This window comes from Vombatus ursinus, unplaced genomic scaffold (genome assembly GCF_900497805.2).
Source record: "Vombatus ursinus unplaced genomic scaffold, bare-nosed wombat genome assembly UNPS02015406.1, whole genome shotgun sequence".
In the NCBI taxonomy this organism is placed as follows: domain Eukaryota; kingdom Metazoa; phylum Chordata; class Mammalia; order Diprotodontia; family Vombatidae; genus Vombatus; species Vombatus ursinus.
In genome coordinates this window covers 4,185,504-4,212,996 of record NW_020955184.1, presented here as the reverse complement: position 1 = coordinate 4,212,996, position 27,493 = coordinate 4,185,504, and the positions used below count along the sequence as shown (strand labels likewise).

The 27,493-nt window shown below is 36.9% G+C and overlaps 1 protein-coding gene across 3 annotated transcripts; it reads right to left on the bottom strand.

Moving 5' to 3' along the window:
• Window positions 1–225: 225 nt before the first annotated feature.
• On the bottom strand, window positions 226–25,808 carry PPP2R3C (protein phosphatase 2 regulatory subunit B''gamma). Of its 3 annotated transcripts, XM_027847432.1 has the most exons (13): window positions 25,720–25,805; window positions 20,547–20,674; window positions 13,591–13,695; window positions 13,216–13,328; window positions 12,360–12,457; window positions 9,368–9,438; window positions 7,120–7,252; window positions 6,251–6,306; window positions 6,088–6,163; window positions 5,244–5,380; window positions 2,712–2,849; window positions 1,903–1,962; window positions 226–514 (listed from the first exon to the last, which is right to left on the bottom strand). In XM_027847432.1, the coding sequence occupies exons 1-13, from the start codon at window positions 25,763–25,765 to the stop codon at window positions 326–328; spliced, it is 1,350 nt and encodes a 449-aa protein (XP_027703233.1). In that variant the 5' UTR covers window positions 25,766–25,805; the 3' UTR covers window positions 226–325. The 3 variants fall into 3 exon arrangements, with proteins under 3 accessions (XP_027703233.1, XP_027703235.1, XP_027703234.1); XM_027847434.1 differs by lacking the exon at window positions 20,547–20,674 and having other exon boundaries at window positions 25,720–25,808; XM_027847433.1 differs by lacking the exon at window positions 1,903–1,962.
• Between the last annotated feature and the right edge of the window lie 1,685 nt (window positions 25,809–27,493).

The following is a 27,493-nucleotide window of genomic DNA, read 5'->3' as shown; positions in this document are numbered from 1 at the left end:
ATTTTGTCATGAGAATACCCATTACAAATTATTATAGAAATTAAAAATCGGCATTTTGCACAGTCAGCAAAACATTATGACATGACACATGACTGTCTGCCATATATGTGCTAAAAATAACCGGATAATATTTTACCTCCTAAAAAACAGTATTTGACCCCACTGGTTTCGGATTTAGTTAACCTGAAAATCCCAATAAATCAGGCTCTTGCAAATTTCTACAGGTACGTGAATATTTTAACTGCACCCTTACAATTTATTCATTCTTGTATGATCATACAGCATTCAAGCATGTCTCAAAGGAGATAGTTGAGTTTGTTAAAGATCATGTGTCCTCTAGGTCTGCAGTGTTTTCGTTATCATTTGCTACAAGAGCCTCTCTGTTCTCATAAGTCCAGAAGCCATTCAGATCAATTAGAATGGTAGTGACTGTGTCTCCTTGATTACTGTTGATTAAATCCTGAAGGGATATTTTCAAAGGATCCTTAGGTTTCACCATGTCAAAGATTTCATCCTGTAAATGTAGAAAGATACAATAAAACACAGCCACTGGATTAATTTCACTCAATTTGTGTGACTAATAAATAAAAAATGGTATTACTTTGGGTTTTAAATCATCTTTGCCCTTCACGATTTCTTCTGCTTATTTTACTTCATTTAACAGATAATCCAGTTAACTTGGGGAAGGAGGGAGAAGAAACCTATGATTGAGGACCATTATAGTTAAGTGACTAGCAAAGCCAAGACTAGATTTCAGGTCAAAATTCTAGTCTACTAGAAAAGCAACTAGTGAATTGTGAAGCTTTTTGGTTTGAGATTCCATTAGCAGATTAAAAGCTCAGCTCACCAAAAAATTAATATACATTTGACCCAATAAAGATCATTACAAAACATGGTTTTCAACAAATGACAATCATTTAATCTGAATGGAAAAGAGGACAAGATTAATATTAAAGTATTAGCTTTATCCTTCCACAAGTTATAAGAAAGACATGGGACTAAACCCTAAGTGGTAATCAAACTTCATTATTTAGATTAAATGGGGTAAAAGGTAACACTATATTTTCAAAAAATTTAAATATATGCTTCATAAGTATACATCAGTAACTTTTACAAATCAAAAGCAGTTAAAGAATCTCAGCAGCATCATAGAAGAAAGTAGAACCTTAAACTTACAAAAGGTTGGTATTGGATTTAGACAAGTCCAATGTATTACTTTTTAATTTTGGGTATATGAAACCATATCCCTAGTTTTGGACTGCTACAGTTTCAAAAAAAAATTGCCAGATCTTAATGTACTTGTAACAAAACTTCAAATTTGTAGTGGTTAAACTAGATTTTGACCCAGAAAATAATCTGGTTTGTTGAGAATACTGTTCTGAAAAGTAATGTTCTGAAAATATTGTGTAGTCCATATAGCTAAATTATTCTGGAAAAAAAAATATATCAATTACTGAAAATAAGAACCAACAACAAGAAGACCCTTTAGTTCAGTCATTAAAGTCAGTTGAAAGTATCCTGTGATTTTGCTCCATATTTCATTAAAAAGATACTTATTTTTGATAGTTACTGAAAATCTGATGAATAAAGTGATAATACAACAGAGGGAAACTCAGTTTATTTTAGATACTTAGTTCTTAAGCTACTGAGGTCTGAGTAAATCTGGTAGCATGGTAGGCAGATCCATCTATATTTGCTATCATTACCAACAGCAAAAATTCCTTGTCTGAGCAGCTCCCACATAACACAATTTAGCTTCCAAAAAATACACCATTAAAAATATCCTATCCAAATGAAATTTAACCTCAATTCAAATATTTTTACTCTTTCTGTGGGATTCATATATGATGATCAATTCACTTTCATAATCTGGCACTACATAAATTGAAAAGAAAAAATAACCTTGACATCTTGAAATGAAACAGGATCTTGTCCATGGATTTTCATTAATTCCTGAATAGCCTGCATTAGAGGAAATAAATGAGCAAAAATTTTTAAAAATATAAATTAAAAACTAACCTGACTAAAAAAAAAAAAAGAAAAATTAACATAATGTATAATCTGATTCAATGTGCCTTTCATTTTAAAATATAAAGAGAATGCCTGAACACTCACTCCACAGGTCATATTGTCTACTACTCTAGCTGTGGAATGAGTATGGTCCTCATGGCAGAAGTGGGAAAGTACTCATGCTCACAAAGACTGTGATGGAATGCTGGCTAAGGGTTCTCTGAAGAGGTTATGTATGAGCTCATAGTTAATGCGTCTGGAAAATAATATCCTAACTACTGAGAATCAGAACCAATGGAAAAATCATATTGAAAAAGCATCAGTGATAAAAATGCTTTAATTAATATCCAAAGATAGTTACAAGGCTTAGTCCTGTATAGTAATGAATCCCAACTGATCACAATATTTCTACATATTCCTTTATTTGGAGGTTGCCTAGAGAACAAAAAGTAGTGTGGGCATGTGGGCTGATCAATGTCTACCAAAGCTGACACTCACCACCAGGACTGGAGTGTCCACCTCAGTTTATATGGATTCTTTACCTTAAATTTTAAAAAATCACAACTTTGACCAAAATTACATTGGTTAACAAATTAAACTAAACATAAAATGTTAAACAGCCAAGTACTGCTATAAACATTTATAAAATTACAATCTAAGCTGACATATATTCACGATACACCTCTACAAGAGAGACTTACCCTGAAGAAATAATTAAGAGAAAAGACATTCAGATATCCTCTGTTCTCTATATCAAGCAACTTGAAAATATATTGCAGTGCTGCAGGTTCTTTTCGGTTTTCTAATGCAAGCACAAAGTCTAGATAGGTCTTATAATCCTATGAGAAAAGGAAATAATATTAAAGTAGGATGCACAGTAGAATTTAAGTACCTCAAAGACTATTTAGTTTGTCTTTGCTCACCCAGTGCCTAACTGAAGGCTTTGCACATAACTGGTGCTTAATAAATATAAGAGTGATTGAATTCAGGACTGATATCCCAAGTGAATTCACACTGAAAATATTTTGCAATCAGTGAAGTTAAGAGTTTTAACATTATTTTAAAGTCAGTGAGAAATAATAACTATTATAGTTGTACATTTAATTCTAACTTTGAATACATATTATTAGTCAATACTGGATAGCTGATGGGGAACTTAACTTCCCAATCAGACTGGTCTAACTAGAAAGTCTGAGGGGCAGCTAGGTGGTGCAGCAGATAGAGCTCTGGCCTTGTTATCAGGAGGACCTGAGTTCAAATCCAGCCTCAGACCAAACATTTGACACTTACTGGCTGTGTGACTCTGGGCAAGTCACTTAACCCCAACTGCCTTAAAAAAAAAGATAAAAAAATTTTTAAAAAAATAACTAGAAAGTTTGTTACAGTAAGCTGTTTTTAGAATATTATGAAGTGTTCAAGCTGAAAAAACACACCAGAAAACTTGAATTAATCCCTTTGAACAGTCTGAAAACTTACAATCTGCTAAATCACCATACAGAACCTATGAAATTTTCCATGGTGAGAACTAAACCTTTCCTGATCCCAGCAAGTACTTATTTCCCACACCCCGCCCCCCAAAAAAGTACAGATATAATAGTAGGACCTGAATTCTCCTTTTTAAAGAGTGATTATTAGAATATTGTCTTGGCATGGTAAAGGAAGATGAAATACATGAGAGCTCCTTAGTGAAAGCAAAACTAAATAAAGAATTCTATATGCAAAAGTTTTTGAAAAATAAAACAAACCATTAAGAATTCAGACCTTTATAATCACAGGAGTCAAAATAGTCTATCATTACTATCTAACTCAACCAAGGTCTCTGGTTTGGTTTATTCACTCTGAATTATCAGTAAACTATAAACTCTATACTGTCAATTGTTACGGTTGTGGGATTTACACAGCAAAATCTATCACTGCCTTTTCCCTCATCCCTTTGCAGTCACCCACACTGAAGCCTATTATTTAGCCAAGAGCTATTTCAGTTGTAAGATAAGGCCTCATTCCCTTGCTTTTGCAAAATGTTCATGTTGTTCCTCAACTATTACTAAATTGGAATATTTTTCAGACCCCTCCAGTTCTTGCCCTAAGGAATGTGAGTTCATTTTTTTTACACAATTAGAGTTTTCATTTTTAACATGCCTGAAATCTCTTGACTGCGCTAAATGCACAGCCTTCATAGTCCCAACCGCTTACCATTTAACAATATCAAGAGTACTAAATGAGTTATTCTATTTAATTTTCTTTGTCTGAATGATGGTCATTCTCTCAAACTATGTTGTCCTATATCTCTTCTCTCTTTCACAGTGCAACTCCTAAAAAAGCCATTTTCTGTATATTTCCCCACTCACTGCTCTGACACCTGACATCTGATTCTGATAGGTAAATCCAATCAATGGTCTTTTCTCACTCTTTCGTGAGCTCTCCGCTGCTTCTGACATGGCAGAACCTCTCTTCGAGGATATGTTCTCCTGTTTAGTGACAATATTCTCTAATAGTTTGACCACTCCTTGTGAATTTCTTTTGTGGGATTACCATCCATGTTTTAACCCTGTTTTACTCTTTCCTACGCCTTATTCTCTAACACATTCTGTCTTAGTGGTCTCATTAACCAGATTCAATAACCTTGCAGAGATGACTCCTAAATCTATACATCTAATCTTCATCTCTTTCCTGAGTTCCACTCCTGCACTGCCCACTGAATACCATACATTTCTATCTGGATGTATCACAGAAACCTCAAATTCAACATATATAAAATCAAATTTTTTATCTCCCCACCTAAATCTATGCTTCCTCCAAACTCTTCTACTTTTGTTGAGATACCTCCATCTTTCCAGTCATGTAAGCATCCTCAAATCTGTAGTTTCTCTCATTCCCATCCCCATAGCTAATAAGTCAATATGTTTTACTGATTCCTCTTCACAGTCCCTTTTTCTCTACTCAAGGGGCCATCATTCTAGTTCTAGGTCTCATTACCTCTAATCTGAACTATTCCAACAGCCTCCATAATTAAGTCATAAATTTTTACCTGACCTGAGTTAACAGCTATTTCCTAGCCTGTACAACAAGTAAGCAACCAGTACGATGAAAGGCTCTGAACCTCAAAGAAATTTTGAGTACCCAAAAAAAATTGGCTATATTCAGGAAATCACTGTGACTGACAGGATATTAGGATTTAAGAGAAAGGATGCTAAGAACTTTTGGAAATGAACTTATTAAAATTCATCTAGTACCATTTCTCCATCATAAGTAAGGCACTCTTGGAAGACACGATCCAAGAACACATTGGTCATAGTTGCTGTTCCATATCGGGAGAGTTCTTCCTTACTGAGCATTCCATTGTGGTCCTTATCAAGATTCAAATATTGGCCTACAGGACAGAAATGGAAACAAACAAAATGCTCCAGTATCACTAGTGGGTTAGAAACCATTATTATAGAAACGTAAATGTTTCTATTAACAGCCATCAGTAATTATTTTAATTATTTAACATTTTACATTTTCAAATGATGTTATAGTTACAGTAACAATACTAATAACTGACATACAGTGCATAATATCATCAGTGCCTAGCTCATGACATGCTTAATAAATGCTTGGTGAATGACTGATTAGACTAACACAGTAGTTTGGTTTTTGGGTGTAGGGGCTAAAAGTTTTATAAATAATGTTCGTTCTGATATTACCAATGGGAAGACAGCATGAACATCATCTAGAAGAGTACAATGATCTGGAGAAATTCAGTGGAGGATTGAGCTAACCCCTATACTATTCAATTGTTCTCATGGGCTTCATTATGTTATAGCATTGTAAAAATTCATATTAATAATAACCCTGAGTAAGAAAATAGTTAAATTATATTCCTAGGATTATTCACTATAACCTACTTAAGAAACTTGAAAAGTCACACATTTTGGAAAGTTTTTTTTTTTTTAATCAATTTTTGGTGCTAAAAAGGTACTTTAGTAAATCTTGGATATCCTTCCAACCCAGAACATTCAGAATCATTGAAGTGATACAATATTAAGAGTAAGTCATTCAGAATTACACAAACTGTAGCATAATTTAGCAACATACCATAAACCCGCAAAGCAGAAGGAGCAGAAAACCAATTTGTTTCTTGACTTTCCTTGGAAAGTTCTTCATCCCTAAGCTAAATATACATGACAGATACATAATAAGAATATTATAACTGTAAGTTAGAATCACAAATATAATATTGTAAAAATAATTTACTTACCTCTAATAAATCATCTAAGAAGCTGCAAGCTAAAATATCTTGTATTTTTATCTTTCCTAAAATAATATCAATACAATTAGTTTCATCTTAAATCTCAGTACATACTCATGTAAAGAACTGACATTCTAAAAACCCAGAATATATTTCATTTATTTCTAAAATAAGAACAGATTTATAAGAGGATAAATCATTTCATACATGACCCTCAGAATCTTTCCACATGGAGATAAAAATATCACTGTAACTCTGAGGCAATAGATAACCCACTGGATTTCCAAGTCTGGGGAGGTGAAGTCACTTGAGTAAGGTATGGTATTACTAATGAGACCAAAACTGCTAACCTAATTTCTGCTTGCATGGAATAATTAACTTTATGGAGGAAAAAATAATTATGCTTTATGGGCAACTATTTTACAAATGTATATAGGATCATTTTGATCACAGTAGGGACTGGGTGAGAATATATAGAGTGGATATATTTAAATTCAGTAGTACTCTAACTTAGAGCAATTGTGTGACAGATAAGTATCTTCATCATAACCAAGTACAAAGCACATTATTTTAAAAGCAAAAGAATTTTTTAGAGCACAAAAGAATATGCTAAGGAATCGGTCATCTCCAATTCCATTTTTCAAATGATAAAACTGAGGCCCTGAGGTTGAGTTACTTATTGAAATTCACAGTGGCAGTTAGTAGCAGTTAGTATTCAAAGACAGCTCCTAAATCACTGCTGCTATTCCTGCTCTTCTACCTTTTGAAATTTACTCCCTACAGCAGCATTTCAGAGAAACATTTTCAAGACATGATATTTCTACTTATCACAATTTATAAGCAAACATTACCACAACATTTCTAAAGTTTGTTTTTACCTGTTCTCAGAGGATCTAAGAAGAAGAAGAACTTCCTAACTGCAGTGCAGACATAAAAGGAGTAAAAGGATTTTTCTAGGCCGTCTAACTGTGGCAGAGTAGGGATAAGTTCTAATATGTAGTTTTCTAAATCCTGAAAAAAAAGTTTTAAAATCTTCAATATACAATCTTCCCACTCCTGATTCCTATTCAAACAATGGTACACAATTTTCCATGATAAAAATCCTCTGCATTGATCTCTTTAATTACTGAAATAAGTTCACAACCATTTTGAGGAAACTACTTAAATTGTTTAAAATATCATATTCTGGGGTAGCAAAGAATTGTTTAAAATATTATATTCTGGTGTAGCAAAGAATTTTGTTACTTATTGCAGGGCACTAATTTGTAATTAATTCTGAGCTTTAGAGAAAATGACCAAAGAGACCCACTTCTTAAAATTAGGAATAAAATGAGACCTGGTTTTAAAGTGGACTAAGCTAAAGTTGAGAAAGCTCTCTCTCTAACTCGGTCTTTTTCCCTCTATCTACTCCCCTCCAACTTCCCTCTCTTTCTCTACCCCTTCCTCACCTCTCTCCCCAACTCCTTCTTTCCCTCCTCTTTTCATCATCTCCATTTCTTAGTATCCTTTGCTTCCCTCAAGTTCAATTCAGATGTCATCTCCCACAAGAAGCATTTCCTGAATAATGCTCTCTCCCTTCGAAAGTTGTCTTATACTTATTTACTGATGTGTATGTTGTCTCCTCCCATTAGAATGTAAGGTCCTTGCAGCCAGTAAATATTTAATAAATGTCTATTGAAATAAGTTAGAGGACTCCAGAAAGAAAAGGTGGTGACAGCGATTAAAAAAAACTAGGGTCATGAGCAGATTTAGATTTAAAAGACAGATTAATGTAGGGCACAGGCAACAAACCTGGAATTGAGGCCCTCCCTAATGGCTCCTGAGAGACAAGGAAAATGTTTGTTTCCATAAAATTGAAACAACTGCTAGAAAAGTAACTAAGTACACCTGCTTTTGCAACTGCATAATAAACAGGACTTTTAATTTCATCCTTCCTGAGTCCGAATGAGTTATTTCTCACACTCTGCAGCACAGTTAACACCTACATTATGATAAAGCACAAGCAAGTAGATAATTCTCTTTAGGAGGGGAAGGAAGAGAGGGAGAGAACGAGAGGGGAGGGGAGAGAAAGAGAGAGATAAACAAAAGCAAAAGCTTCTTTTGTTCAACTGGGCTGAAGTCTTGAAGAAACTTAAGCAAGGGATTTTGAAGCCAAGTATAAACAAGACCTGAAAGATATGCTTTATTCAAATCCAAGGCTTAAGAAAAGAGTCATGCTTGCCCAAATGATGATAGTAAATGATTATTGAGTGAGGTACTTTAATGTTTTAAAACTAAATCCTTATCTTCTTAAAACAGTAATTTATAATACTAATTAATGTTTATGCTTACCTATATTAATAAAGTTCTAGGTTTCTTTTAAAAAAAAAAGCACATGACTGAAAGAATCTGATACATTAACTAGAAATTTTCATGTTTAGAACTTGAGGCCATAACAACAACAAAATAACAATACTACCCCCAAGTTGTTGCAATTTATACTAAACACAGTCCAAGTGGCAAAAGAAAATAAATAAGCCTCTTGATGGCTGAATTTGCAAACCTATATAGTGACAGTAAATGTCACATTATTAATCTTTTTTTTATCTTTTAGACACCTAAAAATTTTATCAAAATATTTTAAAATTTCACACATCAGCACTGCAAATAGACTGCCAAAACTTTAATTTTTTAAAATTACTACTTATGTTCCACAAGAAGGTATTGAGGTAGTTAGATGGTACAACAAATAGAGTGCTGGGCCTGGAGTCGGGATCATTTGAGTTCAAATCTAGCCTCAGGTACTTACTGTGCCCCTGGCAAGTCATTTAATCTGCCTCAGTTTCCTCAACTGTAAAATGGGAATAATAGCACCTACCTCCAAAGGTTGTTCTGAGGATCAAATCAGACATCTGTAGAGTATTTAGCACATAGGAAATACTTAAAATTTTTTCCATGTTTTTCCTTTTTTTATTATTTAAAAAAAAAACCTATTGCTAGTATGAACTGAACATTTTTAATGTCTAAATAATATTTCCTAATTTTTACTTATGCCTTACCCCTAGGCAGGAGCAAAGGACAAGTAAATCTTTTTTAAAGATTTATTTAAAATAAAACATTTAGAGTGCTGTTAGTAAACATACTTACTGATTCCCGAAGGTAACCTTGGCCAGCCACATCATATAAACTAAGCCCTATTCTTGTTTGGTGGAGCCACACTATAAAAGAAAATTCAGAAATATGTGAAATTAATCCTTCAATAAACTTGAGCACACATAATGAATGTAAAGTGCTTAGTAATAGATGCAAACTTCCAAACCCAAGAATACAATTTACACACATATTAACTGGCTTTTAGCTGCAGGATATTTCCAACTAAAATAAAGCCCAAAACAGTAAACCATAAGGCAGATGGCAGGCTGGTGTTATAAATTAATACATTAACTGCTTTAATTCTAAATAAGATCATTCATTCAGCAAGCATTTATTAAGTTCATATGCTGTCTGTTGTTATGAATACAAAGCCAAAATTAAAATAGTCCCTTTTACCAGGGGGTAACAATATAAAGACAGTTAAGAAAATACCAACTATGTACAAAATAAATATATGGATAAATCAGAATCGGTTTCATGCAGGAGGAAGCATAAAGTTGAATCTTAAAAGGTGAAGAGAATATATTCCAAACATGAGGTGAGAAGATGGAACTTATTGTGCCCACTAACTCTGTAATCAAGTGACACTGGCTTCCTAGCCTTTTTTTTTTTTTTTGGTTCCTCAAACAAATCACTTGCTCTCCTAACTCTTAAGCATTTTCACTGGCAGTCCCAATGCCAAAGAATGCTCTCCCTTCTCCTGGCTTCCCTCAAGGCCCAGCTAAAATCCCATCTTCTACAGGAAGCCTTTCCTTATCCCTCTCAATTCTAGCATCTTCCCTCCACTGATCATTTCCAATTTACGCTGCATATAGTCTGTCTGTACACAGTTGTTTGCATGTTGTCTCCCCAACTGGAATGTGAGCTCCTTGAGAACAGGGACTATCTTTTGCCTTTCTTTGTATCCCCAGCATCTTAGCACAGGGCATGGCACATAGTAGGTGTTTTATAAATGATTGTTTTGGGGCAGCTAGGTGGCACAGTGGATAGAGCACCAGCCCTGGATTCAGGAGGACCTGAGTTCAAATCCAGTCTCAGACCAGACACTTGACACTTACTAGCTGTGTGACCCTGGGCAAGTCACTTAACCCTAATTGCCTCACCCAGAAAATAAATAAATAAATAGATGCTCATTTGCCAAGAAAAGTTAAGTAGGCCACCTTGGCTGGACTGCAAAAGGAGAGAAAGGACACAATGTGCATTAATCCTGGAAAAGTAGGCTGGAGCCAGATTGGCAAGGGACCTCCAGAAAAAGAGTTTGTATTTTATCCTATTGGGATAAAACTGGGAGCCACAGATGATTTTTGAACAAGGGAGCAAAATGTTCAGTGCTTTAGAAATATTAATTTGGCAACAGTACAGAGGATGAACTGGAGGAGGAAAAGACTAGAAGCAAAGAGACCAAACAGGAAAATATCAAAACAGTCCATGTGAAAGGCCAATGTGGTGGGGCAGCTAGATGGTGAAGTGGATAGAGCACCAGCCCTGGAGTTAGGAAGACCCAAGTTCAAATCTGGCCTCATACACTTGACACTTACTAGCTGTGTGATCCTGAACAAGTCACTTAACCCCAACTGCCTTGCCAAAATAAATAAATAAAATAAAAAGAGAAAGGTACTGTGGACTTAAACTAAGGTATTGGCCATATAAGTAAAAAGGGAAGATGTATTTGAGAGATGCTATGAAGGTTGAATCAGCAGGATTTGACAACCATGTTGTGGGATAAAGGAGAATAAGAAGTCCTGGAAAACTGAGTCTGTGAACCTGGGTTAACTTTAAACTCTTCAAAATGCCCACATATTAAAACTCTGGAGCCAGAATGAATTAAACTTTTCATTCTTTAGCACAATTCGCATCTTTACGCTCAATGTTATATATTTAAATTCTTAATCACATGTTCATGACCTATTCTATTTAGTCATTACCTTAACAAAGTATTTAAATTATTTTTTAGCTAGTCTCCTCAAGTTATAAATGATCCTAAGTGAGGAAAAATGCTCTCTCTATGGCTCATGTTGTCAAGGTAAAAAGATCATAAATTTAGACCTGGAAGGGACCTAGATAACACCCAGTATAATCCCCTCATTTTTAAAGAGGAGGAAACTGAAGCCCAGAAAGATTAAGTGACTTGTACAAGGTTACAAGGGTAAGATGGTCAGAGCAGATTTTGAACCAAGGTCTTCTCATTCCAAACCCAGACATCTTCACTAAGCCACCTCTTAAATTGATCTGAATTACTATATGTTTCTAAGGCACTTTGAAATGCTTAAATAGTGGAGCTATTTTAGAAGCGGTAATGTAGAAAAAAACAATATGAAAAGCACTTAATCTGAAGTCAAAAGACCTAAGTTCACAATTTACTAGCTGTAATGTTGTGGTCAAATCCAATTTTAACTGATATTTATGTTACACTTTAGAGTTTACTAAGTTCTTTGTAGATATTATTTCAATTCACAAATACACAGTATTTCAGAATTTTACAGCTCAATGGTCAGCTACTCCACTCCAGTACTTTTTCCCCAGCTAAAAAGGTATACCCACTACAACATACTCAATTCATCAAGGTCAGGCAGCTGTTCAAAGATTCCTCACAACCACTCTGTGAAGTTAAGTACTATAGCTCTTACCTTAGCTGCTTTTTATATGAGGAAAGTAAGGCACTGAGTGGTTTAACTGACTTGCTCATGATCACAAGATCAGTCAATGCAAGAGGTAGAAATGGATGGAACCTAGGTCTCTCTTAACTAAGTCAAATGTCCTTTCTAATGTTCCCTCAACCTCCGTGAGCTTCAATTTTCTAATCTATAAAATGGGGATACTTGTATTACCTACTTTACAAAATTTATGAGGGATTTATAAACTTTAAAGTACTATGCAAATAGAAGTTATTGTTGTTTAATAAATAAAGACATAGCCATAATCTAATCATATGATTATTTTTCTATGACTTAGAGAGAAAAAGGTATTATATCACCCTCATACCTACCTTTTCTCATAACATAATTAAAGAACTGCATAATAGAGATTCTTCCATAGGGATCTGTATGAATAAGCTTAGCAAAGACTTTTGCCATAAAGAATTGCCTAAGAAAGAGAAATTAAATAATTTGCAAACATGACATAAATTACTTAAGAGATTAAAGTTAAAAAAACCATAGGAAATATTTATTTCTTTTAAAAAATACTTTTATTATGAATTTAATCATCCACAAACATTGAATAAACAGCAAGCATTTAAGAGCCTGCTAAGTACAGCATTGTGCCAGGCTCTGGGGATAGAAAGACAGGGAAAAAAAAAAAAACACAGTACCTTCTCTCAACAGAATTGTGCACGAAACACGAACTGCTCTGTTCTTTTGTTTGTTTTTTTAATTACATTAAATTTAACACAGTACTAATAAAATTACTCATGTATATTAGCAACATACTATTGCAGAGTACTTTAAGATGTACTGACTCAAATAAATTTCTTCTCTGTATTTTAAAAACTATTTTATTGATGCTCTTTTCTTCAAACCACTTCCCTTTTCCCACCCCACCTTATGCACACAACTATACTTTTTAGTATCTCCATCACTGCCAAGGAGCTATTTATTCTTCAGAAATTTAAAATTTTAAAACCATACAAAATGTGGGTTGCTTTACCCTTTGAGTATTAGCCAGGAAATTACAGTCTACATTTTTAAGGTCCCTTCTAGCTCCCAAATTCTAAGACTCCATGACTAATAATTTTTTTTTCAATCAGAGAGTTTTAAGCTAATTTTTAACAATTTGTAATATTTTTCATCTGAAGGTTTGAAATGTTTAACATAAGCACAAATACTAATTTAAATAATTCATACTTGCACTTTGGTCCAGCTTTTTCTCCAACTTTCAAAAAGTTTTCATAATTTATCATTGCTTCCTCCCCGATCATAGGTGGTGTCTGATGTTTGTCCAGTAAAAACCATAAATTCTTAAAAATGACACAGAAGGACAAATAAATTGTAAGACAAAACAACAACAAAAAAAAAAACCTCACAGATTTTGACAAAATGAGTTAACTCCCTTTAAAAAAGGCTTAATATTTAATTTTTTAATCTTCCCACCACTAGTTTAAGAGCACTTCCTTAGCCCTTTATCTCATTAAACAATGATTCTAAGGCAAACATTCATGGTTTAAGCCCTATCAATATACACTTATTAACATTTAAAGTAATTCTTTTTTCTCCTCTCACCTGCAATTCTTCATTATCTAACAGTTCTCTACTTTTCCTTTGCAGGAAAACAGCTCTAGACTCTTCTCTTAATTTCTGTAGTAAGACTTCATCTTCTGCTGGTAGCTAAAACATATAAAGAAAAGAATTAACAAAAATTTTGCAGATAAATTTCAGGCATACTGACTAGAAGTGCTTATTTTGGGCCTAAAACAATCATTTTCATACATTAAATAGCCAGAAGAAAAAAAACCATCAGATTTCTTCCTGGCTTATATTTTGATTGTTCTTAGTTTCAGTTTGTCATACTATTTTTGGACCCCTAGAGGAATGCTCTTATTACAGCTTTAGGTTCATGTAGAAGAACCAGTGTGATGTAACAGAAAGCATACTGAACTTGTAATCAGATGATTTGAATTCTAGTACTGTAAATACGGGCAGGCCATCTTAACTCTATGATCTTCAGTTTCCTCATCTTCAAAGTAAATAATATTTGTGCCAGCTATACCAAACTCAATCAAGCATTTATTAAGTACTATGTACCAGGCATGGTGCTAGGTCCTGATAATAATACAAACACAAAATGAAATAGCTGCTGCCCCGCCAAGGAGCTTACATCTTCTTGGGAGATACATTACACATATAAGCATATAAAGAATAAATACAAGGTACTTTAGGTAAAGAGGGCATCAGCATTTATGTGGAGGGAGTAAGTCAGCAAAGGCTTCACAAAAAAATTAATTCTTGAGCTGAGTCTTGAAGGAAGTAAGAGATTCTATGATGTTGAGGGACAGAATGAGAAAATTCTATAGAAAAACGTAAAGAGCACTGCCTCTGGAGTCAGAGGACCTGGGTTAAAATTTTGACTTTGATGCTTACTGCCTGTGTAACTTTGGGGAAGTCATTTAATTTCCCTGGGCCTCAGTTCCTCACCTGTAAAATGAGAGGGTTGAATTAAATGATTTCTTAAGTCCCTTCCTGCTCCAGCCCTACAAGCCAGGACAACTACTGCAAAGGTACTCAGACAAGGAGATGTATCATGTGTGAGGAACAGCAAGAATGCCAGTTTATCTAAACAGCAGAGTATAAGTGGAGTAATGTAGGAGTCTGGAAAGGGAGGTCAGATTATGAAGGGCTTTAATAACCAAACAGAGAAACATGTATTTTATCCTAATGGCAACTGGAAAGTACTGTAATGTACCAAATATGGGACTGACGTGTTTAGACGTGAGGTTTAGGAAGTAGCTATGTAGAGGATAAATTGGAGAAAGAGAGAATTGAGGCAGGAAGACCAATTAAGAGGCAAATGCAATGATCCAAGTGAGAGCTGATGAAGACCTGAACTAAGGTAGTAATTGACAGATGTAAGAGATGTTGTGGAGACAGAAAGAGCAATATTTCACAAATGACTGGATATGTGGGGTAAGGAAGAGAGATGTTGAGAGCCTGAGAACCCAGGAGACTGGGAGAATCATGATATCATCAAAAGAAATCATTTGGAAAAGACGTAGTTGGAGTCAGGAGAGGAAAAAATAATGAGTTTTGTTTTAGTTTGGGAGAATCCTCAGCTATTCAGTTTGAAATGTCCAATAGGTAGCTGATAATAAGGAACAGGACTTCAGGAAAGAGACTAGGCCTGGATAGACAGATCTGGGATTAATCTGCATTGAGATAATTAAACTGTCACCAAGTAAGAGAATATTAAAAGAAGAGAGCCTAAAAAAATACAATTTTAAGGTACATACACAGATAGGAAGCATGATATGCATGAAGAGCCAGGAAAGGAAACTTAAGAAATATCATACAGATAGGAGAAAAATCAGGAGACAGTTACATCATGGAAACCTACTGGAGAGAGAGAATCCAGGAAGAATGGGTTGTTACCAATGTCAAATGCTGTGAAGAGGATTGAAAGGATGTTAAGGGCATCAAATTTGGCAATTAAGAGATCACAGATAACTCTGGAGACAGCAATTTCAGTTTAGTTATGGAATGAGAGAGAAGTGGAAGCAATAAATTTGGAAAGCTTTTTCTAAGAGTCTGGCTGAGAAAGACATACCATATGATTGCTTGAAGGGATCCTATGATCTAGTGAATATTTTTAAAGGATCATGGAAAGCTGGGCATGTTTGAAGAGTGTAGGGAAGAAACTAGGAGAGGGGGAGAGGGAGAGAAAGAAAAAAGAGAGAACTGAAGTTTATAGAAGAGGGGATGACTGAAGTTGTAATCTGAAAAGCCTCTATTTTCTTAGTAAAGGATAAAGCAATGGCCCCAGGTAGGGGGTAGGAGGAATAGAAGGTATGACATGATGATCTTGACTGATACCTGGGAAAATTCTAGAAAGAAAAGAAGTGATTCAAAGCCAACATGGCTTCATCAAGAACAGGTTATGCCAGACTAAGCCCATTTCTTTTTCTCACAGGATTACTAAACTAAGTAAATGGGAGGATGTTGGAGATAGGTTTACCTAGTTTTACCAAAGTTTGTGAGATAGTATTTCATACTATCTTAGGAAGAAGATGGGAGTGATACAGATTGGATAACAGTGCAATCATACAGATTCAGAACTGGTTGGATAACCTACTAACTGTTTAATGTCAATGTGGCAGAAGTCTCCAGTGGACTATCCCAGAGAAATATACTTGGCCTTGTGTTATTTAACATTTTTATCCATTTTATAGATTAAACCATAGATAATTTGCACTTCATATTTGCAAATGACAGAGAACTAGGAGGAATAGCTAACACAATGGATGACAGAGTTAGAATCCAAAAGAATCTTGATTCAATAGAGATAAAGTCTTGCACTTGGTTTAAATAAAACAACTTCACAAGTACAAGGTAAGAAAGGCAAAGATAGATAATAATTGTTCTGAAAAAAATCTGAGGATTTTGGTGGACTACAAGCTGAATGAGTCAATAGTGTGATGTGGCAGGCAAAAATAAAGCTAATAATAAATATAATAAAAATAATATAAATAAATAAAATATAAAAATAAATAATAACAATAAAGTTTCATTAAGAGAGATACAGCTTTCAGGAATAGGGAGGACATAATCCCACTGCATTCTGACCATGTTAGATCTTATCTGGAATACTATGTTCAGTTCTAGGCACCACAATTTAAAGATACTGCTCAATTGGAGTATGTAAAGAGAAGGGCACCCAAGATGCTTTTGTGAAGGGCTTAGAGACTATGACATGAAGATGGTTGAAGAAATAGGGTGTGTTTAGCCTGGGGAAAAGAAGACTGAGGAAGAATATAATAGCAATCTTCAAATATCTGAAGGATAGCCTTTTGAGGATTATTTAGAACAGACCTTGTTAGACAAAAACCAAGAAAATGTTGATAATTCTGTCTCTTATTGCAGAGCTTCTGCTAGCATTGTTCAATCGATAAGTACTCTTTATGTTCCAGGCACTATGCCAGGAATAGGGCTGTAAAATGTTATTTTCCAAACTATAAAACTGGAGTTTGCTATCTCATAAACTTCTTATGTGTACACCAGGACATCTAAAGATTGCTGCAAACTTGATTGGTGAGGTTCTTCCTTCTTTTTCCTGTTCTACCTGTTTGCCATGTCTCTTCTCAGTTCCTCAGCACTTCCTTCGTGATCCTCCTCTCTATCCTGTTACCTTTCCAACATATGGCTTGAACATATAGCTTCTGAGTTCCTTTCCAACTTTGTGGTTACATAATAAATATTAGCTACACTTTTTTCTCACTAATATGGCCTGAATCAAATCTGAGGACAGCTTTTTTTTTTTTAATACACTTATGTTTTTTTTCCTTTAATCTCATCTAGAGGTGTCACATATTCAGGCTAATCAAGTTCGTAACATTTGTATAGTCCCTTATTTTTTCCCAAAGTATCTTAGCATAAAAAAAGAGACTCTCTAGTCACATAGGAATCACATGTATAAAACATTTTTTATATTATGTATTTATTATATTAAACAACTAATCATTTCAAGACTAGCACTGCGAAATGAGAAAGTCATATATCTCAAATGAAAGGTAAATGACAATTCTGTACTTAGGGCAATTTACATGGAAACTTACAACAATTAAACTTCTTACAGAAGTAAATAAACACAAAGGTGTAGGGTCCAACAAATCCAAAGATGCCTGCTACTGGGATCACTCTCATCTTTAACATCTCCTTATCTACTACTTCCTTCCTACAACAAATAAATAAAACCTTCACCATATCACACCATCCCTTAAAGCTATCATCCTCTATCGTTCCTCCCTTTCCCAGACAAAGGCTTTCTAAACTCCTTGCTTCCATTTCTCTCATTCATTCCCCAATCCTTTGCAGCCTGACCTCCAATCTCATCACTGAACTGAAAACTGCACTCCCCAAAGAGAACAGTTAATACTCACTATTATTACTAAGAACTCATTATTTGACAACAGCTGAACTGGAAAGAAGAATGGTAGAAACTAGATACAGACTAACATTTTATACTACATTACCAAGTCAAGCTACAAAATGGGCACATGACTTAAGACATGAAGGGTGGACATAAAAAAAAAATCAGAGGAGCACAAAAAAAATTACCTGTTAGACCTATAGAGGGCAACACTATCCTCCCAGTCCCTCAGGTTTGCAACCTAGGAGTAACCCTGGGCTCCTCACTGTCTCTCACCCTTCATATCCAATCTGTTGCTAAGGATTGTCAATTTCACCTTTGCAACATCTCTCAAATATGCCCCCGTCTTTCCTCTGACTAGCTACTATGCTAGGGCAGGCACTCATTTCCTCATGACTGGACTATTATAATACCCTGCTGCTCCAATTCTCTGCCCCCTCCAATCCACTTGTCTGAAGCACAGGTTAGACCATCTTACCCTCCTTTTCAATAAACTCTAGTGGCTTCCTCCTGTTTTCAGGATCCAACACAAAAGCTCTGTTTGGCATCCAAAGCCCTTCATCAAAGCTGCCTTGTACTTTTCCAGTCTTGTTACACCTTACTCCTTGCCACAAACTCCTTTGATCCTGAGACACTGACATTCTGGTTGTTCCATCTCTCAGTTCTGATCATTTTCTCTGTCTCCCATGTCAGGAACATTCCTCCCTCCTCCACTCCACCTACAGACCTCCCTGGCTTCTTTTCCTAACTAAAATCCCTTCTTTTACTAGAAAGTCTTTCCCAGCCCCTCTTAATTCCACTGCCTTCCCTCTATTAATAATTTCCTATTTATTCTGTATGTACCTTGCTTTGTATATATTTGTTTGCAAGTTGTCTGCCCCACTGGATTGCAAGCTCCTTGAAGGCAGAGACTATCTTTTGCCGCTCTTTGTATCCCCAGAGTTTAGCACACTGTAAACATGATAAATGTTTATCAATTGATCAAATTTTGATTACATAAAAAGTTTTTGCATAAGAAAACTAATGCAGTTAAAATTAGATGAGCACCACAGGTATGTGGGAAAATATCTTGACAGCAAGTTTCTCTGACAAAGGTTTTATTTCTAAGATATTTAGGGAAATAATTCAAATTGGGGAGCCATTCCCAAATTGATAAATGATCAAACTTGCTTTCAGAGAAAGAAACTCAAGCTAGAAGTAGCCATATGAAAAAATTTTCCAAATCACTAACAGAGAAATACAAATTAAAACAACTCTGAAGTTCTAGCCCACATCCATCAGATTGGCCACCCCTACTTCCTCATTCAATAAGCTCCAGTAGCTCCTTATTACTTCCAGAATCAAATATAAAATCCTATATTTGGCTTTTAAGGGTCTTCATAACCTTCCTACCTTTCCTTGTCTTCTTATACCGCCACACATCTTGCGGAGTACAAACAAGGCACTGCCTAACTCCAGTCATTGTGATTGACTATTCCCCATGCTCTACCTCCTCATCTTCTCTCCTGGTTTTCTTCAAGTCTCAGTCCTACTGCAAGGAGACTTTCTCATTCTTCCTTAATCTTAGTGCCTTCCTTTTAAGATTATTTCCAATTTATCCTACATATATCTTCTTTGTATAATGCATGCAAGTTGCCTTCCCCATTAAACTGTAAGCTCTTTGAGAGCAGGGACAGTTTTTTTTTTTTAGGGTCTGGTGGGGTTTTCTTTTTTCCTTTCTTTATATCCTGGGCACTTATCACTCCCTGGCACACAGGAGGTACTTAATAAATGCTTTTATGCACATTAGAGCTGTGAACTGATGTAGCTTTCTGGAAAGCAATTTGGAATTGTATTCAAAAAGGTATTAAACTTTGTATAACCTTTGACCCAGAAATACCACTACTAATATCTCCTAAAGGGATGAAAAAAGAAAACTGGAAACACTTATATGAATTGATACAGGGTGAAGTGAGCAGAACAAATTTATATGATAACAACAATATTATAAGGACAAACAACTTCAAAAGACTTGGAAACTCTGATCAATGCAATGACCAACAAAAATCCCAGAGGGCTCATGATGAAGCACACTACCTGTCTCCTGACAGAGAGATGATGTTCTCAGAGTGCATATGTCGACATACAAACAGATTGTAAATACATATAGAGGGGGGCGGGCGAGAGAGAGAGAGAGAAAGAGAGAAAAAAAGAGAGGGAGGGAGGGAGAGGGAGAGGGAGGGGGAGGGGGAGGGAGGGGGGGGGAGAGAGAGAGAGAGAGAGAGAGAGAGAGAGAGAACATGTCCAATGCAGAAAGCTATTTTGCTTGACTATCACATTTGTAAAAGTGAGAAGGCAGATTTTCACTGATTGTAAAAAAGAAAATTTAATTAACAAATAAAATGAGGGGGTTGAAAAAAAAAGTCAGATCTTCTATGCTCAATTCTGTTTCATGACAATTATAGGTTCTACGGGAACAAAAGTACAAAAATAGTTACTACATTAAATGTACCTCAATTAACTGATATTAAATAAAATATCCTGACCCTATGTACATTAAAGACTTAAATAACACTTATAAAGATTCCAGGCTTTTTTGCTACTTAACTCTATTACTTACCCTGTAATAAAACCGTGGAATAGATTTGTAGAATGCATTTGCATTTTTTCTACCTCCTTTCCATTCTGTGTAGTATTTTGTAAACAGATCCATTTCTTCATCTTTAAGTTCTTTTTCACTTTTTCTTGCTGATAACAGAAGAGATGAACACAGACATACAGATGTATTTAATATGAAAGATATATTATATAGTCATTGGTGTGCCATATGCACCTTCTCCTTTCTTATTATATAGCCTGCCAGAAAAAAAATCTTTTTGTAGGACAGTAAATTTTTAATATGTCATTTGGATAAAAGACATTCATGTATAGGACACAAAAGCTCTGGTAATGTCAGCACCTCCCAGACCCCTAGTCCTGCTTCCAGAGCAGCCCATACTGGTAACATCTGAGGAAGCAACTCCTGTGGAGAAAAAGCCAGACATTGCCACCAACTGCTACACACAGGAGAAACAAGCAACATATCTGAAGCAGCAAGACATGGAGAAGGAGAAACAGGAAGCAGTACATGCCAAGCAAGTCAAATCACCATCACCACCAATCATCAAGAAGCTAGGTGGCTAGATAGAGCTCTGGACCTGCAGTCAAGAAGAATTGAATTCAAATCCAGCTTCAGATACTTTCTAGCTGTGTGATCCTGGGCAAGTCACTTAACCCCAGTTTCCTCAATTATAAAATGGAGATAATAACAGCACCGAACAATGCCTGTCATATAGTAGGTATAGTAGGTATAGATGCTCGCTCCCTTTCCTTTCTTTGCTCCTTCACAGCCCCAGCACCTTGAACACCATTTCCCCTCAGACCAGGATAGTGATAGACTGCCTATTAGACCTGAGTCAGAAATACCTGAATTTAAATCCTACCTCTGACATTTATTAGTTGTTTGACCCTAGGCAAGTAACTTAACCTGTTTGCCTCAGTTTCCTCAACTGTAAAATGAAATGAATAATAGCACCTACCTCCCAGGGTTGTTGCAAGGATCAAATGAGATAATAACTGTAAAGCACTTAGCAAGCACTGTATAAATGATAGCTATTATTAACATTATGTGGAGAAAGGGGAGAAGGGCCGTTCTTCCTTATAACTACCAGGAATAACTGCTGACCAACCGCTTCCAATAGTCAGATAAATACAGGAGCTCTAGGAGTGGCAGCATCTCCCAAACCATCAATCCTGCTTCTGGCCAACATCTGGAGAGATAATTCCTGTGGAGAAGGGGTCAATATGCCCACCAACTGCCAACCAACTGACACAAACAGAGCAGATAAGCCAGTCTAGCTAACAGAACAAGGCACCTTGAGGGAGAGACCAGAGGTATTTTGTGCCAGGCAAGTCAAACCACCCCTTAGATTCTGATAGAAACAGCTCAGGACTCTGAACCCACGAGCCCTGGAAATAGCAATGCCTCCAAGCCCATGGTCTCAGGCATCATCCTGGGAATTAACTCCTGGGGGAAGGAAGCCTGGCAACTGCTCCTACTGGTGCTATGGTTAGAGTTCTTGCCACTATAGTCCTTGGCACTATCAGATAGTTCAACATCAGAAACTGATATCATTTCATCAGTGGAAAGGATGTTAAAACAAAAAAAAAGCCGTTACCATATGCTTTGCCATTGTACTCTAAGAACCATGAGACTTTCTCATCTGATTTGCTGCTGAAACTTTCTGTCTTCCCATTAGAATGTGAGCTCTTTGACTGTCTTTTCTATTTGTATCTCCAGTACTAAGCGCAGTGCTTTGAACATGGTAAGCCCTTATTCATTCATTCATGGATGACATAGCATCTCAATGGTTTACTTGTTTCATTCAAAAAACATTTCAATCAAACTGTGGTCTAAACAGAGCTCCCTCCATTCCAAGATTTTTTGTCTAGGTCCTATTAATATTATCTAACCAATAAGGTTGTTTTGAGGATCAGATAATGTATATAAAACATTCTGCAAATCTTAAAGCTCTATATAAACATCAGTTATTAATATTAAATACAATCTAGACTTCTCTCTCCTCTTGCAATTCATTTTTGGATCTAGCTCATTAGACATTGTCCTATCTCTGAATCTGTACTGTTATACAAATTCCATAGAGTAGCCTTTCCACTATGTGTCCAGAAAACAAGTATTTTTCATCCATTTAGTTTTTCATACGTGGATTAAGTTAATCTCTTTTGAGTAATCAAAAGTACATTTCGTGCAAATCAAAACAACTTTGAGCCACCACATCACACCTATCAGATTGGTCAACATGACAAAACAGGATAATGATAAATGTTGGAGAAGATGTAGAAAAATTGGAACACTAATGCATTGACTGGTGGAGTTGTGAAATGATCTAACTATTCTGAAGAGCAATTTGGAACTATGCCCAAAGGGCTACAAAAATGTGCATACCCTTTGACCCTAGCACTTCTAGGGCTATATCCCAAAAGAGATCATACAAATGGGAAAAGGACCCACATGTACAAAAATATTTATAGCAGCTCTTTTTGTGGTGGCAAAGAATTGGAAATTGAGGGGATGTTCATCAACTGGGGAGTGGTTGAGTAAGTTGTGGTATATGAATGTAATGGAATATTTTTGTGCTATAAGAAATGATGAACAGGCAGACGTCAGAAAAACCTGAAAAGACTTGTGTGGACTGATGCTGCAGAACCAGAAGAATGTTGTACACAGCAACAGCCATGTTGTACGATGACTAACATTGACAGACTTAGCCGTTCTCAGAAATGCAAGGATCTAAGACATCTCCAAAGGTCTCATGATGGAAAATGCCACATCCAAAGAAAGAACTATGGAGCTTGAATGCAGATTGAAGTATACTATTTGGCCTGTTTTTTCTTCTGTTTTGTTTCCTCTTTCTTGTGGTTCTTTCTATTGGTTCCAATTCTTCCTTACAACATTACTAATGTAAAACTATGTTTAATAGGAATGTATATGCATAGCCTATATCAGATTGCCTGCCGTCTTGGGGAGGAAGGGGGAGAAAAATTTTTAAGTCAAAAGCTTATGGAAGTGATTGTTGATAAATCAAAATAAAATAAAAAATATATAAAAAATAAAATAAAATAAAAACAAAAGTACATTTCAGGGGCAGCTAGGTGACACAGTGGATAAAGCACCGGCCCTGGAGTCAGGAGGACCTGAGTTCAAATATGACCTCAGACCAGACATTTGACACTTACTAGCTGTGTGACCCTGGGCAAGTCACTTAATCCCAACTGCCTTAAAAAAAAGGTACATTTCTAGTACCTGACAGAATCAACAAAACACATGCATAATGTATATAGCAAGGTAAACAAAAAAATGGGAAAGTCTGAAATGGTAGGTTTTGGATTCAGATTGTAAAGGAACTTAAATGTCAAAAGAAACTGAAAAGCAAGAGGAGGAAGGAGCTGTGGAAGGTACCCGAAAAATCAGATAAGTTCCAAAGTTGTACAGCCATGTGAGAAATGAGGCGAGATTCTGAACTGAGTTCCCTCCTTAAACAGAGATTTTGGAGTTCATGGCTCTACCTTCCAATCAGAAGATGGTGATGAAGTAGAACACCAAATAGGATCTTACAGGATAAGATTCTCCTAATAATTCCTGAGACATGGTAGATAAAACAGAAAAGAGGAGATTGTATTTTATTCTAAATGCAATCAGATGCCACTGAAGCTTCTTGACAGATCAAACTGACATGGTCTGACCTACACTTTATGAATATCGACTGGACAGGACATGAATTTGGATGGACTGAATATATAGACCCATTCCTGAAATGCAAACTGATGGACAAGAAGGTTCATATCAGAGTTGAAAAGGGGGAGAACAGTGAGTTGGACTTCCTTTGGGAAACTGCAGGACTCCTTTGACCCCAAGCTTTCCACAGAAACAAAAGCCAATCTCTTTCATAAACCAGTGTTGCTAGGTGACAGTGACACCTGGGATATTATAATTTCCAAATATTAAAAATTAATTACACTCAGAGGGTAACTGGTGAGGTACAGTGTGGTGGGGGGGAGGGTATAGACTATGATATGTGACCACTAAGGAATTTCAAAGCAGATAACATATAAATAACTATATACAAAAAATATATAAGCGGGAAAAATAGGTAGTAGTCTCAGAAGGAAGGCACTAAGATTGCAGAGGACTGAAAGCCAGGGGGCAGTAAAGAGAAGGGAGAGAATTCCAGGCATGAGGGGGACAAAAACACTCAAGAATTGAGAGATGGAGTGTCATATACAAGAAACATTATGAAGGCCAGTGTCACTGAATTGCAGAGTACATGAAAGGCAGAAAAGGTGTAAGAAGACTACAAAGGTAGGAAAAGGCAAGATAATAAAGGGCTTTAAGAGTTAAATAGAAAACTTTAGAATTTAATACTGGAAGTAATAGGCAGTCCTTAGAGTTTTTTAAAAAGGGTCAGACTTCCATTTAGTAAAATCAATTTGACAGCTGAGTGGAGGATGGAATGGATAAGGGAAGAGACTTGAGACAGGGAGAAGATTGCTATTGCAATCTAGACTTGAGGTAACGAGGGCCTGTACCTGGGTGGTTGCAGTGTCAGCAGAGAGAAGAGGGGTATGTATTAGAAGTATTATTAAAGTTGAAATGACAGGACTTAAAAAATGACTGGATTTTGGCAGGGAGGGAAAGAGTGAGGAGCCAAGGACGACAACTTGGGTGGTGAACCTGGGTGACTGTGTCTGTTTAATATTTTCTACAGGCCCTAGCATTTAGGAGTACTAAAAAGCTGCACCGACAAAAGTGCCCAAAGTATTCCAAGCCTTGGATGCTGCCCTGAAAAAAGGGAGCACGTCTCCCCGGGCTGTCTCTGCATAAGCTCGCAGTGCTTAAAGGGCACATTGGGATAGGAACATAAGACTCTGGGTAGAAATTAACTGGTTTTTATCCAGGTGGTCGTGGAAAGGCAGAAAAAGGTCAAGGTACACCTATTACTGACACTGGCGAGCACCCGGCCACCCAGCAGCTGAGGCACCGGTCCTCCCCAAAAAAGAATCTGTCCCCCAAAGCCCGCGACCCGCAGGCGCCGAGGGGTCCAAGCCGTGCACCTTCCTTCCCCGGCGGCTCCGGGAAACCGAGGGCCATCAGAACAGGGCTGCCTCGGCCGGCCCGGCCAGGCTCGCCCCCCGCCTCCCCGACTTCCCCTGTCCACCTAACTTCTCGTACTCACAATGTGGGGCTGCTAACCGTCTGCGAAGCATCTCTCTCCAGTCCATAGATGTATCCTTGCGTGGTGCCTCAGACCGTGGCTCTTCATTAACGGTTGCGCAGCCACTCCGTCTCCAGAGCCCCAGACGCAGGCCACCGTAGTCATTTGGCAGGGAGGCGGGGCGGGGCGGGGAAAGGAGGGAGACGCCGAGAAGGAGGTTGACGCTCGGCGTCCATCTTAGGTACGGGCGGAAGCCTGACCGGGGAGGGAACGGAGAAGACCATTATTCCCCAAGTTCTAAGGCAGAAAGTATAGAAGGCGGATGGATTTTTTCTTAACCCGACGCAGTGAACGTCAGCTATTCTCATCGCAATTTCCTCCTAAAGAGTAGACGTCTCTTTTCTTTTTCGTGCTATATAGCTCCATAATCGTCACGTGAGGTCCCACGGGATGAGTGCGTGCCGCACGGCAACTTCCGCAAAGGGAGCTGTGTTTTCGCCGCCGCCTGCCCCTCAACCGTGAGTTTCTCTTCTCTGGGGTTGGAAGTAGGTTGTGCGAACTGTGGGTCGCCGGGACGAAAGGGGACGCGAAGGACTCAGCTATCCGCCTCTGCTCGCTAGGGAAGTGGAGTAAGAGGGTCTGAAGCTGCTTGATGGCACACAGTTGATTTTTTTCGTTTCTCTTTTCGTCCTGGTGACCCACAATTCCCACGATCTACCCCATCTGCCCTGAGATTGGATTGCAAGGCATGTTGGGAAAGGTAGTTTCTGCGTTTCTGACTTTTTTTCTTTAAATTAAATTTTATTTTATTTTCAAACGAAGATTCCCCCTTCTCCCTCCCCTCCCCAAGCGCCCATTAAGAAATTAAGAAAAAGGCCTTTTTACAAGTACATATAGTCAAGTAAAACAAATCACCTAATTGGCCAGAAAATAGAAAATTGTAACCATCTGCGTACACTCTTCGTCTGCCAATGGTGTCAACAATTGTAAGTCCCCTCGGGTTGTGGTGGTTTGGCCTTTTTTTTCCTTTTCCTTTTGGAAAGAGTGCTTTAGCGGGTACATAGGTTCTCACTGTGAGATATAAATTTATATTGGAACTCTAGTTCATATCCCAGATCTGATGTATCACTGTAAGCAAGTCCCTTAACCTTTCTAGGCCTCTTTTCTCATCTGTAAAATAGGAGTGGTGGGTGAGGGAGTGTGTTGGAATTAAATGACCCTTGAAGTCCCCTCCAGCTTTAAATCTGATGTACTTCCTAAAGATTTAGTCCAAGCCTCTTATTTTGGAGATAAAGAAAGAGAAATGATATCTACAAGGTCACCTTGCAGTAAGTGGTACAGCTGTGATTAAAACTGAATTTAATGAGATGAATGAATATCTATCCTCTTTTTCCTAAATTCTGACGCCACTTTTTTAAGTTTTTAGCTAGATGTGGAAGTGCATGGAGCACCCGGCCTAGAGTCAGGAAGACCTGAGTTCAAATGTGGACTCAAACACTAACTGTATTAACCTGAGCAAGTCACTTAACCCTATTTACCTCTGTTTCCTCATCTGTAAAATGAGCTGGAGAAGGAAATGGCAGACCATTCCAATATCTTTGTCAAGAAAACCCCAAATAGGGGCATGAAAAGTTGGACACAACTGAAGAACAACAACAAAATTTATCATTCTTTGGTTGTACTTCAGGTCTCAATGTTTTGGGGGTGTTTTGGTGACCAGAGCTGGGCAACACATGCATTAGATACTTTAACTTTCTTGACTTACTTATGATCCCTTAATTGCTATATCTGATAG

What these genes read in the sequence shown, in the direction of transcription:
- PPP2R3C (XM_027847432.1), bottom strand. Translation starts at nt 25,765, where the DNA reads ATGGACTGGAGAGAGATGCTTCGCAGACGGTTAGCAGCCCCACATT. An exon ending in AAGGTTACCTTCGGGAATCA is followed by an intron (nt 7,253 to 9,367) that starts GTAAGTATGTTT and finishes CTTTTTTTTCAG; the next exon opens with GATTTAGAAAACTACATATT. An exon ending in TTACTTATGATGGAGAAATG is followed by an intron (nt 2,850 to 5,243) that starts GTACTAGATGAA and finishes CTTTTCTCATAG; the next exon opens with GATTATAAGACCTATCTAGA.